We start from the raw sequence: 16,295 nt of genomic DNA, 5'->3' as shown, positions 1-16,295 counted from the left end.
ATCATTACTTAAGTTCTCAGTGTCATGCAGTCCTTCAGAAATAATTCTGCTGATGCAGATGATATAATATGCTCAAGAAACATTTATTATCAATATTGAAAACAGTTCTACTGCAAAATAACAAGAATAGAAATACATGTAGTTGTGTTTTTAACATTGGTTTTATAGTTTCTTAAAGTCATGTGTGTTATTGCCCAAGTAAGGCAGCTGAAGTTACACGGTGTTGTTCAAAATTCTTTCCCAGGTTTTTGCTCCAGTGTCTTTAAAGCGCAGCTATTCCTCTCAACATATTTGGCATGGACATGGATGTTCACAGCTACATATGAGACGAATGCATAGTGTCTGATCATCAAAGGTCCCGCTACCACCTGCTTTCTTTGGCAGTCGTCCATACAACGGTCAGCTGGGGTCATGCAGGGTCTGTATGAAGCTCCATAAGGTACTGCATGTAGAGTAGAAAAGAGCCAAAAAGACCGGTGATGTTTATCCAGTGTTTATAATGTTTATTCTGTGATATATTTACAAACAAACACTGCTTAAAGAGGTTAATGTCCCAGAAAAACAACACGGCGAATGCCTGTGAAGGATGAAGACATGTTTCGCTTGATATCATCGTAGGCCTTGACAGAGCTGGTGGCCTACAGCTGGATTAAGTACATTTGGGGGTGTCTTAACTGGCGCTCTCCAGGGGTCTGGATTTGTTCAGGTTGGTAGTTTACTGCAGGCTTTAGCCTCCGAGTGTAACAAAAGCTAGTGACAGCCAAGCAAATAGTGTTTGCAGCAGATACTGTCGCATGAGATCCTATGCAAGTCTTTGCTGTGTTAAATTAAAGCTGTGTCTGTATTACAGCATATCATGCCTCTCTTACTAAAGGGGTGTTTACACGACACTGTTGATTAAAAATGAAAAATTTGTGTTTTAACGGTTACCATTCATTTACATGACAACTGCATTTTGGAGGCCTTAAAGCGCAAACTTTTGAAAACTGGAATGAAAGTGCAACTTTTTGAAAATGATACCATTATCTGTCTAAACTACAAAAATGCAAATTTGTGAAAATGGTGTCATCGTGCATGTGTGTATTATGTGTTCAGTTCAGTCTATAGGTATGCGCAAGTACTTGAAGAATGCATATGTGCGCAAGTGCGACTGAGGTGTTTTGTTGTTGGATGTAATAATGAACATAGCAGTCATCATTTACTCTCGACATCTGAGCCACTGAAGACGCAGTGGATTTCTTTTGTTTTTGAGGGGCCCCCACGTTCTACCTAAATGCATCTATGTTCATGCGAATCATTCGTGATCCAGCTTCACCTACAGAAGCAGTGAGTATAAGGTTCATTTCAATGAATTTTTGCAAATCGCCTTTCCTAATAATGTGCTAGTTAGCAAGTTCCACGACAAATGCGGCTAAAGTTTACTGTCTCACGAGAACAGCTCGTTTTTGACCAGGTGAAAAGGGTGTTGTTTTACACTGCCATTGAGAAATTTTAACCAAAGTGTGTTATAGACTTTTAATTAAGGCTGTAAAGAATCATATCAACTTGTGGAAAATGGGCATCCAATGACCCCTTTAAAAAGGGCGTAAGTAAATCAGTATTTTCAAAAATCTCATATACTGTATGAAATACATGTGATTCAGCAAAATCGCATTCACATAAAGTAGCCTTGTTGACAAGTTTGGGTGAGTAAAGGCAAAGCACAAAATGTAATACCTTCAATGCTCTATAGATGGCGATATCACTTCTTTTGTAGCAGAAATACACTGTTGCAGAAATAGTTAGGCACCATGTAAAATGTTACTCATCACAAGTGTATTGGAGTAAAGAGTACATATATTTATTCAAAAATGAAGTCAAGTAGAGAGTAAAAGTTGTTAATACTTTTAATTCTCAGTAAAACTACAAAGTAGCGAAAAAGATACTTAAGCACAGTTGCATGGCAAATCCGAGCTATTTTATGTTTTATCGAATTGTTGGCAAATTCATATGAATTTGTACGTACTCAACTGTATGTTTTCACATGATCTGCTTAAGCTCCATTGACTGTTAGGGTTCGGAATGAGGTTATAGGGTCGCATCTTTATTTTTTTCTAAATATCGTACATTTTTGTACAATTCAAATTGTGCAAATTTGTTGCCAATTTGCTGAAGTGTAAAGTTATGTAGTTATGTTTTATCAAGTCTAGGGACTAGAATATTGTAGACGCTATGGATAGGCCTGTCATCTAGCAACTGCATAACAACATCCTGACATCTTGCTAAAATGTTGCTAATGTTGCTTGCTATTCTGGGGTGCGTTTTCCAAAAGCATCGTTAGCTAACTATGGTCGTTAGTTCTACTGAACTCTATTGGTAACAACGGAACTTGCGACCATAGTTCCTTTTGGGAAACGCACCACTGGCTGGTTGCTAGAGTGCTGCTATATTTGCAGTTGCTAAGGTGTTTCTCATATCTCTTCACAGATCTCCATCTCGCAACGTGTTTAACAAAAATAAAGAGCTCTGTTTCTACTCCCTGTAGTGCTGCTGTGCCTCTGTTTTGGAAGTTTTGGAAGAGCTACATTCTTGCCAGCTGACTCACAAGATAAGAGTTTTTATGTGTTAATCCAACGCCGCCGGCCTGTAAGCTCCGTCTGACAGCAAGCGTGCTAACGCTTCCAACCGCCCGCTTCTGCGAGCCAAGCCACACTCGTCCCCAAAGGTCACATATATATAACGGTTATCTCCCCTATAAATCTGCCCTCAAGACCAAACACTTGCTGTGGATCTGTGGGCCAAAGCCTGCAGTGGGAAGTACATCGTTCCCAATGCGGCTTTCCTGTAGGAGCAAGAGTATTCGTAAGGACGCAAAAGTATTTTCAAGTGGGGTTAAAGTAACCAGTACTTGGTTTAGAGCAGGGGTAGGCAACGTCGGTCCTGGAGTGCCGCTGTCCTGCAGAGTTCAGCTCCAATCCTAATCAAACACACCTGAACAAGCTTATCAAGGTCTTCAGAATTACTAGGGCTACAGGCAGGTGAGGTTTTTTTTCAGGGTTGGAGCTAAACTTTGCAGGACATTGGCACTCCAGGACCGCCGATGCCTATCCCTGGTTTAGAGAATTGTGAGGATACGAGACTAAAATAATATTTGCTTATGCAAAATCCAGTGAATGTCACATTCAGTATCGTTTGCCATGCAAAAATTTTAATTAAAATTGCTTAGAAAAGTAATAGCACACCTCGCTTGGACACATTCATGATTTAAGGCAAGTCATACTTTTTTTTCATGCATCTGTCAATTTTGAGATTAGTCTTTCTGAATTTTCATGGAGTATTCTTTCAGACTTGTGGAAAGAAACCATACAAAACACACTTTTAAGTGTTTCTTTTATAGCACTTTATCTATTTGCGTCTGTAGATTTCCATTACAGTCCATAGAGTTGGGCGATATGACCAAAATCTTATATCACAATGAGTAATTTTATTTCACGGTAATGACATATATCACAATATAGTTGTTTTGCTTTAAATAAGGTATTTATGATATCTTGATAGAATTTTTGATAGAAATTTCATAATTATTGACACCAATGTCGAAACCACAAAAAAAAAATTATTCCAGCCAAAATTTAAAAAAGTAAACAGTTAGCAATTAAATAAGAAAGTTTTTACATGCAAAAAGTCAAAAAAGTAGAACAAATAAATAAGAAATGCTACATGCATTGTATAAAGTAATCAAATGTATAACAATTCTGTATATTCTTCACTGTATAAATTATATATATTTATATTATATATAAATTCTTCTTATTAAAGTTACAAAAGTGATTTAGCTGTCACTGCCCGGATCCAATGCTGTTGTACGTGTTTTATTTCTCAGTTGTTTGGTTTCACTTAGAGCCTAAATTGCTGTTTATGAGGAGAATTGCAAAGATGGGCATTTTGACACATACAAGTGTGTGTATTTAACCCATTCAAGGCCTATAAAGCAGCAAAAATAATTCCTTTAAATATGCACTTTGAGCACCGTCTTCACATATGCACACCTCTCTTACAGCGCTCAGAAACAGTCTCTCTTACAGTGCGCACATATAGCAAAGTAAGTTCTCTTTCGCTGCTGATTGCATTTCAATGGCTTGAAATCACTTGTTTTTAAACCACAATACATAAAAATGCATGTAAACGAAAAGTTTTATTCCTGTCTATATTCCTGTCTTAAGGTTCTTACAGAGGGATTTGTTCTAAAAATGTATGCAAATTATTCCCTTAACATCCCTTAACATAATATTCAGGTCCGCAGCACAAACAGTTATGCGCTAAAGTGTAACATCTAAGGTTATAGGGTTTGAAAAACTCATTTGCTACCCTATTCTTTGCCTATATGCTTCATTGAATTTTTAACCTCAATATTAACATTTTAAAATCCAGTTGTTCACGTTTTTTGAAACAGCTGGTTTGTTTTCAGCATAACAAGATCTGTATCTTGGACAATTGACTGAAAATGAATGCAGTTGTAAAGACCACACACATATTGGGCTCTGAGGACATGATCACGTGACTCAACGAATATACACAAAGTCTTCGCCAAAGAACAAAAGTTTTGAATGCTATTTTAGCTTTCAGCGCCTTGACTCTATCAATACGTCCTTGTACGGATTAGTGCGCTAATTAAAATGTGAGCCGATTCTGTTTAGGAACACACATAAATTTCAACACTAACCACATAGTGGTTACGCGCTGCCAAGGGGGTAATTTTACAATGTTCAAAAGTAAACATACTCTGACATGTTTTCCACAAGTCTTTCTCAACACAGAAGTTTTTCTGGCAAAGACGAGGTGTGAGGTGGAACTGTTGAACAACGGAAAACATAATCAGACTAGCTGTGGGAAATTTCTGACATTCCACAATTGGAAAAATGTATCTTTGGATGAGTTGCTGAAAATGAAGCAACAATAGAGAGCTATTGGCGCCCTTTGAGACTTCAATCTTGATATAAGAATTACAGAGGCGAAATCAAATCCGGTCAAACAGCTACAAGCAGCTCTGTCTTACAACGTGACACAAATTAGAGTGGCTCGAGATCAGAATCGCTTGTGTCTAGGGGCCAAAATTAACACTCGTCGAGTGCCAAAAATGAGTAAACATTGGCTTTGGCGAATTAATCGAAACAAGTTAGGGTTTTTTTTAGGAACTGCAACATAATACATGGCTAAAATCAAATAGTGAGAATGATCATCTAAATTTTGATTATGGGTGATTTTCATTTTTTTCTTCAGTTCTAATAATCAATATACAGTACAAACATATGATTTAGAAAATTCTTTGGAAGTTCATATATATATATATAGATAGATTGTTTGTATAGCAATAGCTTTCCTTTTGGGCCTCTTTCGTCAATTGCAATTTGTACAATGACAAAATGAACTTCCACAGTCTTTACCTGACAAAGTTTCAGGTTGCTTTTGATTAATGGTGCCACCAATTTGGACATGCATTACTGACCATCGTGACAACCCAAGCACTTCGTTCACCCATCCATCTTAGCAAATTTAGAAACAACCATGTTGTCAAACCAAGGTGCTTCATTCAGTGCAGCAAAATTAATGGCGAAGAATGCCAGTCATGCTTACCTGACTATTTTTGCTGCTCAATCTCAGTAAGCTGCTGTCTTATTTTAGCAATGATATTTGACATTTAGTGTGGGTTTTACATGAGGACATATATATGAAGCAAGCAGTAAAACATTCAGAGAGGCCATTTAGCTTTAGAGTTGTTGTTTTTGTTTGTTTTTGAGTAACTGTTAGGCTATTACGAGCATCAACAAGCTTGTTTGTAGCAAATTTATACCTTTTTTATTCTCAGAAACTGCACAGAATCTATTCCACTGAAAAATTCCACTGAAAAATCCATCAGGGAAAATATTGCGATACTGATTGTAGACAAGTTTTTGGAACCAAACTCTACCAAACCAAAAAAAAAAGTGCTCATATTCAAAGGGATGTTTAAGTGCTTAGATATTAAAAAGATAACATGAAAGATATATTTCTCTGATTATACAATGACAATGGGATGTCACAATAGGCACTTTCGCGCCGCATAGTTCTAGGATCTAGCCTGCATCGTGGATTCTAGAGAACCAATTTCTCCCTCGGGCCGTTTTCCTGGTTGCATTCGCACCAACAGTGACGTCTTTATTCGTGGTAATTTACAAACATCGACAACCGGTGAATGGAGGATGATGTGATTGGAGCTGGAGGGTATTGTGATAACGGGGATGGAATGTAAATGCACAATTTATGTGATGAATTGAGTATGAAAATCTGACTAAATCTCCCATGACAGCTGAGAAAAGAACATAACGCTGCAGACAACAGGTAAATGCCGTTATGGCTGTTTTCCATGTTCTGTGGAGTAAATATTTTTCAAGGTTTTAAAAATGTTTTGTATGCGTACTACATCACTGGTAGTTCCTATAGAACAGTTTTAGTCCTTACTCTGAAGTAGGAGCTATTTATTTTCCCCAAGTTCCTAGAGCAAAAACGTTCCTAGTTCCTGTGGTGTGAACACGGCAAAAACCAGGAACTATGAAAAGGTTCCTCCGGTGCGAAAGCGCCTAATTAATTGATCATTGATCAAATTCTTTTGTGTGGAAGTTGTGTATCAAAATTGTGGTCCATGAAGTAAATAAAAGGAAGCACAGTTTTCACTGTTGAACATTTTTACAGCACCCTTCAAAGTATTATTTTGGACCATGAAGTGTAATTGTTCTTGGCGTGAAATGCGATTTGTTGCTATGTTCTTTGGGAATCTTGTACTGATGCTGTATATTGTTCTTTCCCTAAAACTCCATCGATGCATTTATCAAAGCTGTCCAAAAACATAATTCGATTTAAAAAGGCACAGATATTATCAGTAAAAGGTGTTTACAGTTTGAAAATAGTGAAAGGATTGTGTCCTGATCACAGTTCATTCTATTAAACACCAGACAATGCCCATTGTATGATTTCCCATGACACCAACCGTCTACCAGTGCTCCAGACTGGCCTGTGATCTCTGCGCTTGCTTCATTGAAGGCGGGTAAAGTTCAGGGTTCTGCAAGTGGAGATCAGAGCGTTATAGTCAGAAACTACACATTCCACAATGCGGTGTCCCACTTCAAAAACCTGAGAACAGAAAAGCACCAGTAGCTGCTGATTGGTCATGGTCATGGCAGTCAGGTTAAATCGAGCCAGTCGGGTTTCTTGTGTGGTTTACAGGTGTGGACGTCCACAGTTTCCTCACAGTCCCTGCACTCCACAGCGCAGCACCATTTGAACTTGCACTCGCATTTGCTCACACGATTTACACGCGTGGTGTCGTATCCGCGGCCGCAACACATGACCTCGCAGCCGTCCATGGCTCTGGAAGACTTGTTACACACCCGTCCTGCTGTACCCAGAGAACCTGAAATATAGATGCAGAAATGGAATAAATCAGGCTCATTATTTTCCATTTAGTACAATTTTTCCATTGTGAGTCAATAGGCCATTCACTAATTCAGATCAAGACTTTTTTTCTTTAGAAAAATATTACATGGTAGCTATAGTTTTTCCATGGGGCAACTGGGTATTTTCAAGTCTGGGTCATATAGTTTTTCACCTCAAAAATGAAACAAATAAATTATAATAAAATATAAATGTTATTTATTTTTAATAAAAATAAACATTTAAAAAGCTTATAAAATTAAACAGATTTTACTTGCTATTATAACAATTTTTTTCATGATGATTAAGCACATTTTTCTTGCGTAGTTGTCATAACTGTAATGTGTCTGAGTGCTTTATCATATTTAATTTTCTATTTGTCATTTCAATATTCTGGTTGTTCTCATATATAATAATTGTAATCATTTTAATTATTACTGTATTACAAAAAATATATACTTAAAGGCAATTATTTTTGTCTAAATTGGCGTCAATTAATGGTAGTGCAACAAATACTACGATGTATAAATACTTTAGAACACAGAGAAATGTGTTTAATTTTCATGAAATACAACAACGCAAAATCTAAATAGTCCTTACATAAGTTTTTTATTCTTTAAAATGCAAAATACAATTTCTTATTTCCATCTTGGGACTTATATGACTATAATATGCCCAATTACTTTTTGATATCCCAACTATCATTTGGAAGCATGGTATAAAAACATTTATCATGCTCTTTGTTACTTACCTGCTGATCGGTCCATCAGACAATAGTCTGGAGAGTTCTCAATGTATACTAGATCATTTTTGGTCGTTCTCTTGTAATCTCGGTCAGCAACCATGAAGCCTGAACCATCCTGGTTCATCGTGACCTCCACAGCAGTATTGTACTTCTTTCTCAAGTAGTCCCCCGTTCGCCGGAAATCAGACATAGCCAGCCAGCATGTCCTGAGAGCACATGACCCACTGACTCCATGACACTTGCATTCAGTCTTCATAAAACGCTTTACTGCCTAAAGAAAACAGAACTCAACCCATGACCTATGAACCTCTCAATGGCCCAGATTAAAAGACAAGCTCAAGTTTTTATAATTAGCTTTTCTAATGTTAGGACACCCCTTCAGGATCATAACCTGCCTGTTGGGTTTTTTTTTTGCAAGGATAATCAATCAAATGTGATCATCTTGGCCCTTACCATTCTCCCACAGCGGTTGTTGTGCAGATTCATCAGCGCTCTGGCATCTTTGACCATCCTCTCTCTGGCATCCACAAAAGCTTTGGCAAACTTGATACCATAGTTGATGTTGTCGCTACAGCCGCCCCAGTCAAAGTCGCCTTCTTCATCGCTTGCCCGGCCTCTCCTGTTGGTGTCGCAGCCACAGATCTTTAGCTCTCCTTGACTGCACGCTCTGGTGATGGCATAAACCACACCGGCAGAGGAGACTGCATAAACGAATGCTGCTTCACGGCTACCTGATGCAAGAAAAGTGAGAGATTTTTCTTCATAGCATGTTAAAAATGCAGTACAGTTCTACTGTAATCTTCAAAAAGAAGATGTTTAGTGTATTATTTCTGGGTTACGCACAGCATTTTATGTTGACTTTAGTGTCAGCCGACAGAAAGTGTTTTAACTTTAAAAACTTCGCTTTTCAGTAGTTTAATAGAGCCAAGCAAGTTGATGAGGCGTAAGGCTCTTACTATGGTGTTAAATCCACTGTGCTTTTGTTATATCAGCTCTCTAACATCATCCCTAGATTTAAGCCCCTTGGCTGGCCTAAGTGCGGGAGGCCACCCTAGAGCTTTCAGACATTCGACTGATTCAGGCTGACACTCCTTCACCTTTAGTTTCTTTGGTCGATTGCACTCATAGCCTTGAGGTGTGTTTTTTTGCCAAAGTAGCGCAAAATGACCCCTATTTTGCTCATTTTCCTCCTCCAGCTCGCGCACTGAGCCAGAACAGAGGGTGATATGTCAAAAAGAGCAGCTTTGTCTGTCTGCCAGAGTCATCTGCACAAATATTTACATCTCCTATTACTGTTTATACATCAGCTTGTAGAGAACCCCCTCTGACTAGCCACTTGTATTTGGAGAATATCCACTCTCTGTCAGCCTTTCGCTCATTCTTGGGAAGTGGAGATTTTAAAGCCCTTTTTCCCGACATCTATCCAACAGACATATTGATGGGATTGTTGTCTTGACTTCATGCTTTACACAGATTTTGTTCTTGTAGCAAGTAAAGCTGTTATGCACCATTTACTGTACAGTTATATGCCAACACCTCAAGCTGATTGAGTAAAGCATAACCTTATGGGCAAATATGCATGGGTGAAAACATGTCTATGTTTACCCAGAAATAAAAAAGGCTATTTTAGGACATTTTTGGTCAAAATTCTCATCTTTTTTTTTTTACTTTTAAGATTTTGTTTGTTTGATTGTTTTGATGTGTTTTTATTTTTCGTAATTTCCATTATTCTCAATTGTAGTTCACTTTGGATTCCCATTTAAAAATTACTTCAATGCAACATTTTTACATTTAAAACATTGCATAAACAACCAATATTACCATTCCACTACTAGTGTAAAAATATTTTACAATTTAAATAATATATTTCATATAATGTTTGTATAATATTATATATGTATTTAATAATATAACATTTTGTTTTATATTATTTAATGTCCTTAAATTGCCTTTTTCCTTGTGAAAAATTAGCTTTTCATGTCTTTCTTTTGATTTCGGGGTGGTTCTGATATACAAGGTTTGGTAAGACTCGCATCTCAGCTTGATACTTTATGGAATATGATGCTTTTATACGTGATACAAGGTTGCATGGTTTATGCACGCCATGTCTTATTACTGTATGATTTTGATCTCAGCCATTGTTAGGAATAAAGTATAACACAAACACTGACTGCGCAACATGACGCGGCCGAACACAGTATGGTCTCGCTCCAGCGTGCTGCAGTTCCAGCGATGGTGTCGGAACTGGTGCTGGCATTCTCGGATCCACTCTTTGGCTCCTTCTCCCATGGATTGCATGAGATCTGGGTGTCTTTGGCAGAGCTGCCTCTGCTTGTTCACCAGCCCTGGAATGTTGTCACATATGACCCGTGCACCTAACGCACCAATGTACCTGCAGAAACAAACATTAGACACATTAGTTGACCTAGCATCTTCTAAATGAATAAATGTATTGTACAAATATACATTACTATTGCAGTAGTTGCCCAGTTGTGATTATAAATCAATTTAATTCATAATTATTGAATCAATCTCACTGAACATGAGAAACCCACTTTAGAGTTGGGTAAGATTGTTGTTTCAGTCAGCCTGCTCTTCTGGGTCCATCTCTTTTATAGACTGAACCTTCAAAGTTCAAGTTAGCCACACTTTAATACACAGTTTTCTGGAATGCTTGATTCTGACTTGTCAATCATTTTGTGGTCAAATATTTTTTCATAGTGACCACTAAACTGAATAATTGCCTGTTTTCCCAGCCAATTGATTTCCTATAGCTGTGCTAGTTTCATGTCTCAGTCTGTTTCTTCGCACATAATAAAATAATTTCAACTTAAATCAATATTTCATGTCCCTTTATTTAAGTTTTTGCAATAATGATACCCCTATCATACTTTACCGTGTCTGCAAAAACTTAAAAATGTCTTTTCACAGAGTCTTAAATACATAGTTCACCCAAAAATGAAACTTCCAACCCAATCTCATGAGAAAACATAAAAATTTTACAAGATGGCCATTTCATATGAATTTGTATGATGTGATTCATGCAGAAGTGTACGATTTTTAGACCACGGTCCACCCCAACCCCATTTCATTACACTGTCAGTGGAGCAAAAACATGTGAACGAACAGTTTGTACAAATTTATGAAACATAAAATAGTTGCGAATTTCCATGATATTGCATTGGAAAATTCTGTCATCACAAACTCAGGCCATTCAAAACCTGTGTGACTACCTTTCTGCTGTAAAACACAAAAGAAGATATTTTGAAAAAGTGTTTTTTTTTCTCCATGCAATGAAAGTCATTGGGGTCCAATGTTGTTTTTGTGTTCCAGAAATGAATAAAAAGTCAGACAGGCTTAGAACACTATGAAAGGGAGTAAATGATGACATAATTTTCATACTGAGACAAGCTATCCTTTTAAGAGCTACTTCTTTCTCCATAATTTAGATACACACCAATTTGTCCCATATCCCATGGTTCTCTGTTGACAAATCTCTACTCTAAAAGTGCAGCAACAATTGACAATCTTGCATTAATATTTGTCATTATGTTGCAGGTTTTTTGTTGAACAGCCTGACAAATACCTGGTGGACCCTGTCTGTTCAAGCGCACCACAGAGACACCCTCGGCAAGGTTTACGCTGTGCTCACACGCCCTTGTCTCCTTCCCGGATCTCATTATCCAGTCAGTCGTGTCTGGGTTTGTGCGACAGCACTCCGTACAAACCTACTGAACAATTTCCACTCCTCTTATGGCTGTCTCTATCGCTCTCTCTCTCTCTCTCTCACACACACACACACACACACACTGACATAGTGCAAACATACAGCCCAGCGAAAGACTTATTTCTCTTGCTATAGCATCCATGGGAGGGCCTGCTGTTGCCGGCTTTGCACGGTTGCCCTGTTGATCCTTGACACACAGAAACACAATCTCGCTCTCCCACTCTGTTCCAGAACACTTATCAGCTGTATGCGGCTGGGATTGGGAAAGGCCGCTGCACGTGAGCCAGAAAAGCCCTACGCGTGAATTGATTGCAACGATGACAACAATCCCCATAACTGTATAAATTACCGTAGGAACTGAGAGATATTTATCACCACTGGCTTACACGGTTTTGGGCACTCCGCCACGGCTGTCTTGCGGACTCACGCCGTCGAATCCCCGCTGCCTTATGGAGGGCAAAAGGAGCCATCCGTATAGTTATTTCAACATAGATGATACAAACGATAACCCTTCTTTTCCCATTCATGAAATACGGTATTATTGTCTATTGTGAGAGAAACCCAGCATTCATTTTAATTGAAAGTATCAAAAAATAGCATGGACTGAGATTATGTTGTTTACTCAGCTGTGGGGCACTAGGCAGTGCGCTGACTATGTTGATATTGCTACCTCTGAGACGTGATGGGGAACTTATGAATGCTGCAATTAGAGACGTTTTTAAAGGCAAAGTCTGCCATTGTGTCATCGTGTCTGGTGTTATACAGTGAAGAAATGGAGATGAAAAGCAATAACTTCAGAAATAAGTCACTTCAAATCTCTATCACCCTAGCAAGTGTGTTTATCTGGTGCGTTCAGCACACAAGTAGGTCTGCTGATCCAGCCAAGACCTGTCATAGTACAGTCTGGAATGTGTTGATCAATGTCACTTTAAGACATCAGACTCCTCTGTCTTTACTAACAACTGCCCTGAGAAATGATTAAACACAGTACTATATGCATTTCTGCCATCACCTGCCATCTAGAGCTATTTTTTATTTTTTCTGAAATTTTATCTGATTTTTTTCACCTATATTAGTGTGATTGTACTTGGCTTTTTGCTATTTATTACTATTTATTTGCTATTTTAGTATTTTTCATTTGTGTCATACATACATATATCACTAACTGTAAATTAGCTCTTCCTTTTGTTATCATGCTCTGGACCAAATTGGTCTAGACTGAAAAAAAAAAAAAAAAATCAATTTAAAGAGAACTGAATTATATAATAGTTTTAATATAATAATATAAATAAATTATATATATATATATATATATATGTGTGTGTGTGTGTGTGTGTGCACCACAAGCACACATTATATACCTTTTCCATAATGTTAAAGTCAATTTAGACTCTCAAATGTATATTTATATTCTCTGAAAATTACTTATAATGTTATTATTTGGACATAGGCTTGTTTTTTTTTCTTTTCCAAACTTTAAATCCATTATGTCTCTACTGTAATCTGAAATGCTTTTTTATTTTGTACTCTACTTAGGTCATCAAATGTGTGAGTTTTTTCTGGCAGGTGGATCATAAAAAAGATGATCATAATCACATAATTTAAGATCTATAGTGATGGACAGAAGTTGAAATTAGTTTACTGAATTCAGCCTGTTACTGCATTAAGGAAAAATACGTGCTTCCCACTCTTGTACAAAAGTGAATGTATTAAATATGATGTAAGCCTACTATATAAACTAAATAAAATTTAAACACTTTACAATGGTTTTGTCCCGAAAAACGTTGCTTTTCTAGAATTGCTAAATTCTTAAGAATTTCTCTGAACTGCAATTCATTTTAATTTCAATTCTGCTTTCCTGCATCATAATTTGGAACCATTCCTGAGATTAAACAAATATTTTTTTAGTGTTTTTATTTGATTCTAGATTATTCTATTTATTGTTATTATTTGTCCCAGATTGTGACATACATTCAACGTGCGTACTTGTTATTGGGAACAGTTCTGTTTTATTTAGGTCTGCATGTACCTTACAGCGTTAGATTTCCGAAAGAAAATGAAGATGTGCCAATGAGTGGCTCTTGTGCCACTTTAAATAAACACTTAGAAACACCTACCACCAAGACGAGTCCACACTGGGAGTGAACATGAGCAGCAGTAAGATGAAGGGCAGGTAGATCCTGTGAGCGGAGCCGCTCGGTTCACGGCGTGACGGAACTCCATCAAACTCTCGCATGATTTACACGGTCAGTTTGTAAATGCTTCCAAATCCAAAAAAAAAAAAACGAAAGAAAGAAAGAAAAATCAGAGGTTCATAACAGCTATTGAGATATTTTATATCATATTCATAATAAAAATAGTGTATCTTTCCTCGACAGAATCGATCAAATTACTCAGAACGAAAACAGAAACATCCATACAAAATACTGAGTATTCCTTCGTATCCAAATTGAGTTCCTTTAAGTCGAATCTGAATCTGGTCGTTAATAGTTCAGTGAGTGAGGTACAGTATCTGTCCCGCAGAATCAGATCCAGAGGCAGGTCTCTGATTGGTGGGAGAGTCTTCGCGCTCATTGGCTGATATCGGCACGAGGAGACGAGATGAATGAGCGGAGCGCGAGATGCTGTCACAGATAACAGCCTCGCTTCCCAACACACTGTTACTTACATTAACATAAATACATATTTATATAATTTAATGTCTATTTTAGTGAGGTAATAGTGCTGTACCGTGGTACGTATGCAGTGGCTAACTGTCCGAGAAATATTTAGACACTTAATTACACGTTTAAAGATGTCTGAATAGTTTTGCGTTCATAACAAATATCAAACCAGGTTTCATTTATTTTAAAGACAGATAGCACAAGTACAATTTTGAAGCAAAACATTGATAGTTTGATTGGTTTTAATTGATAAAGCTGATATATATACTAGGCTAAAATGGAGGCAAAAAGTATATCTATCTATCTATCTGCCTGTATCTGCTAACATGCTTCATTATAATGTAATATCAGACCAGACGTCCAGTGTTTGTTTAGGTATCAACATGCCAGAGACTGGCGTATGCTAGTCTATATATAACTCAACGAATACCTTCTAAACAAAGATAGTAGCCATTGCTCATATATTTTGGGACGTGACATTGTCGATGTACATAATCACCCCAGCTTACTCATAAAATTGACCACTGTTATTAGATGGAGGCTGCTTTACACACAGTAATACAACGTAAACAACAAAGAGCTCCAGAAAGAATGTTTCTGGTCACTTTGACTCACACTCTGTCCTTTAGCTTCCTGCCAAAGATCATTAAAGGAGGAAATAGGCGCATTAGGAGATAAGTTGGTGTAGAATCCACTTTGTTTGCTTGCCATTTATTTATTCATTGAAAGAACATAAATATGTATTTGAAGTCTTGGAAATAGACACTTAAATGTATATACTAAATATATATTAAAATAAATGTGTATATATATATATATATATATATATACAGTATCTCACAAAAGTGAGTACACCCCTCACATTTCGGCAACAATTTTAGTAGATCTTCTCAAGGGACAATACTATATAAATGAAACTTGGATATATTTTAGAGTAGTCAGTGTGCAGCTTGTATAGCAGTAACGATTTACTGTCCTCTGAAAATAATTCAACATACAGCCATTATTGTAAAAAAAAGCTGGCAACAAAAGTGAATACACCCTAAGTGATAACAGCTATACGTCGTTTAACCATGCAAGGCCACATGTCCTATTCATCATGTTCATGTTTTTTTCTGCTTGACAGGACCATACAAATTTGTTTATCTTGTATTAGAGCAGTTCAAATTTGGTGCTTTGAGTACAATTCTCTCATACTGACCACTGGATGTTCAACATGGCACTTCATGTCAAAGAACTCTGAGGATTTGAGAATTAGAATTGCTCTCCACAAAGATGGCCGAGGCTATAAGAAGTTGGGTAACACCCTGGAACTGAGTTACAGTACAGTGGCCAGTGGCATACAGAGGTTTTCCAAGACAGGTTCCACTTGGAACAGGACTCGCAAAGGTCGATCAAAGAAGTTAGGTCCTTGTGCTGTGCGTCAGGTGCAGAAGCTGACTTCAAAAAACAGACGCATGAGTGCTGCCAGCATTGCTTTAGAGGTGGCAGAAGTGGAAGGTCAGCTTGTCAGTGCTCAGACCATACGCTGCACACTGCAACAAGTCAGTTTGCATGGCAGTCGTCCCAGAAGGAAGCCTCTTCTGAAGCTGGCTCACAAAAAAAGCCTGCAAAAAGTTTGCTGAAGACAACCTGGCCAAGAGCATGAATTACTGGAACCATGTCCTGTGGTCTGATGAGACTAAGATAAACTTGTTTGGCTCAGATGGTGTCC

General features: G+C 37.6%; 1 protein-coding gene across 2 annotated transcripts; it reads right to left on the bottom strand.

Moving 5' to 3' along the window:
* Positions 1–62: 62 nt before the first annotated feature.
* Positions 63–14,400, bottom strand: wnt2ba (wingless-type MMTV integration site family, member 2Ba). Of its 2 annotated transcripts, none has more exons than XM_058778936.1 (5): positions 14,036–14,400; positions 10,363–10,583; positions 8,645–8,922; positions 8,198–8,462; positions 63–7,426 (listed from the first exon to the last, which is right to left on the bottom strand). In XM_058778936.1, exons 1-5 carry the CDS (start codon positions 14,152–14,154, stop codon positions 7,197–7,199), a joined length of 1,113 nt encoding a protein of 370 aa, XP_058634919.1. In that variant the 5' UTR covers positions 14,155–14,400; the 3' UTR covers positions 63–7,196. The 2 variants fall into 2 exon arrangements, with proteins under 2 accessions (XP_058634919.1, XP_058634920.1); XM_058778937.1 differs by lacking the exon at positions 14,036–14,400 and adding an exon at positions 11,778–12,965.
* Positions 14,401–16,295: the final 1,895 nt, after the last annotated feature.

The sequence above is a fragment of the Onychostoma macrolepis genome, chromosome 06, assembly GCF_012432095.1.
Source record: "Onychostoma macrolepis isolate SWU-2019 chromosome 06, ASM1243209v1, whole genome shotgun sequence".
NCBI classification, from domain to species: domain Eukaryota; kingdom Metazoa; phylum Chordata; class Actinopteri; order Cypriniformes; family Cyprinidae; genus Onychostoma; species Onychostoma macrolepis.
This window is presented reverse-complemented; position numbering and strand designations above follow the sequence as displayed.

Coding starts and splice junctions, on each gene's coding strand:
- wnt2ba (XM_058778936.1), bottom strand. CDS start 14,154: ATGCGAGAGTTTGATGGAGTTCCGTCACGCCGTGAACCGAGCGGCTCC. Junction 8,923..10,362: donor CGGCCGCGTCATGTTGCGCA/GTCAGTGTTTGT, acceptor TTCTTGCATCAG/GTAGCCGTGAAGCAGCATTC. Junction 7,427..8,197: donor TCTGATGGACCGATCAGCAG/GTAAGTAACAAA, acceptor TCTATATTTCAG/GTTCTCTGGGTACAGCAGGA.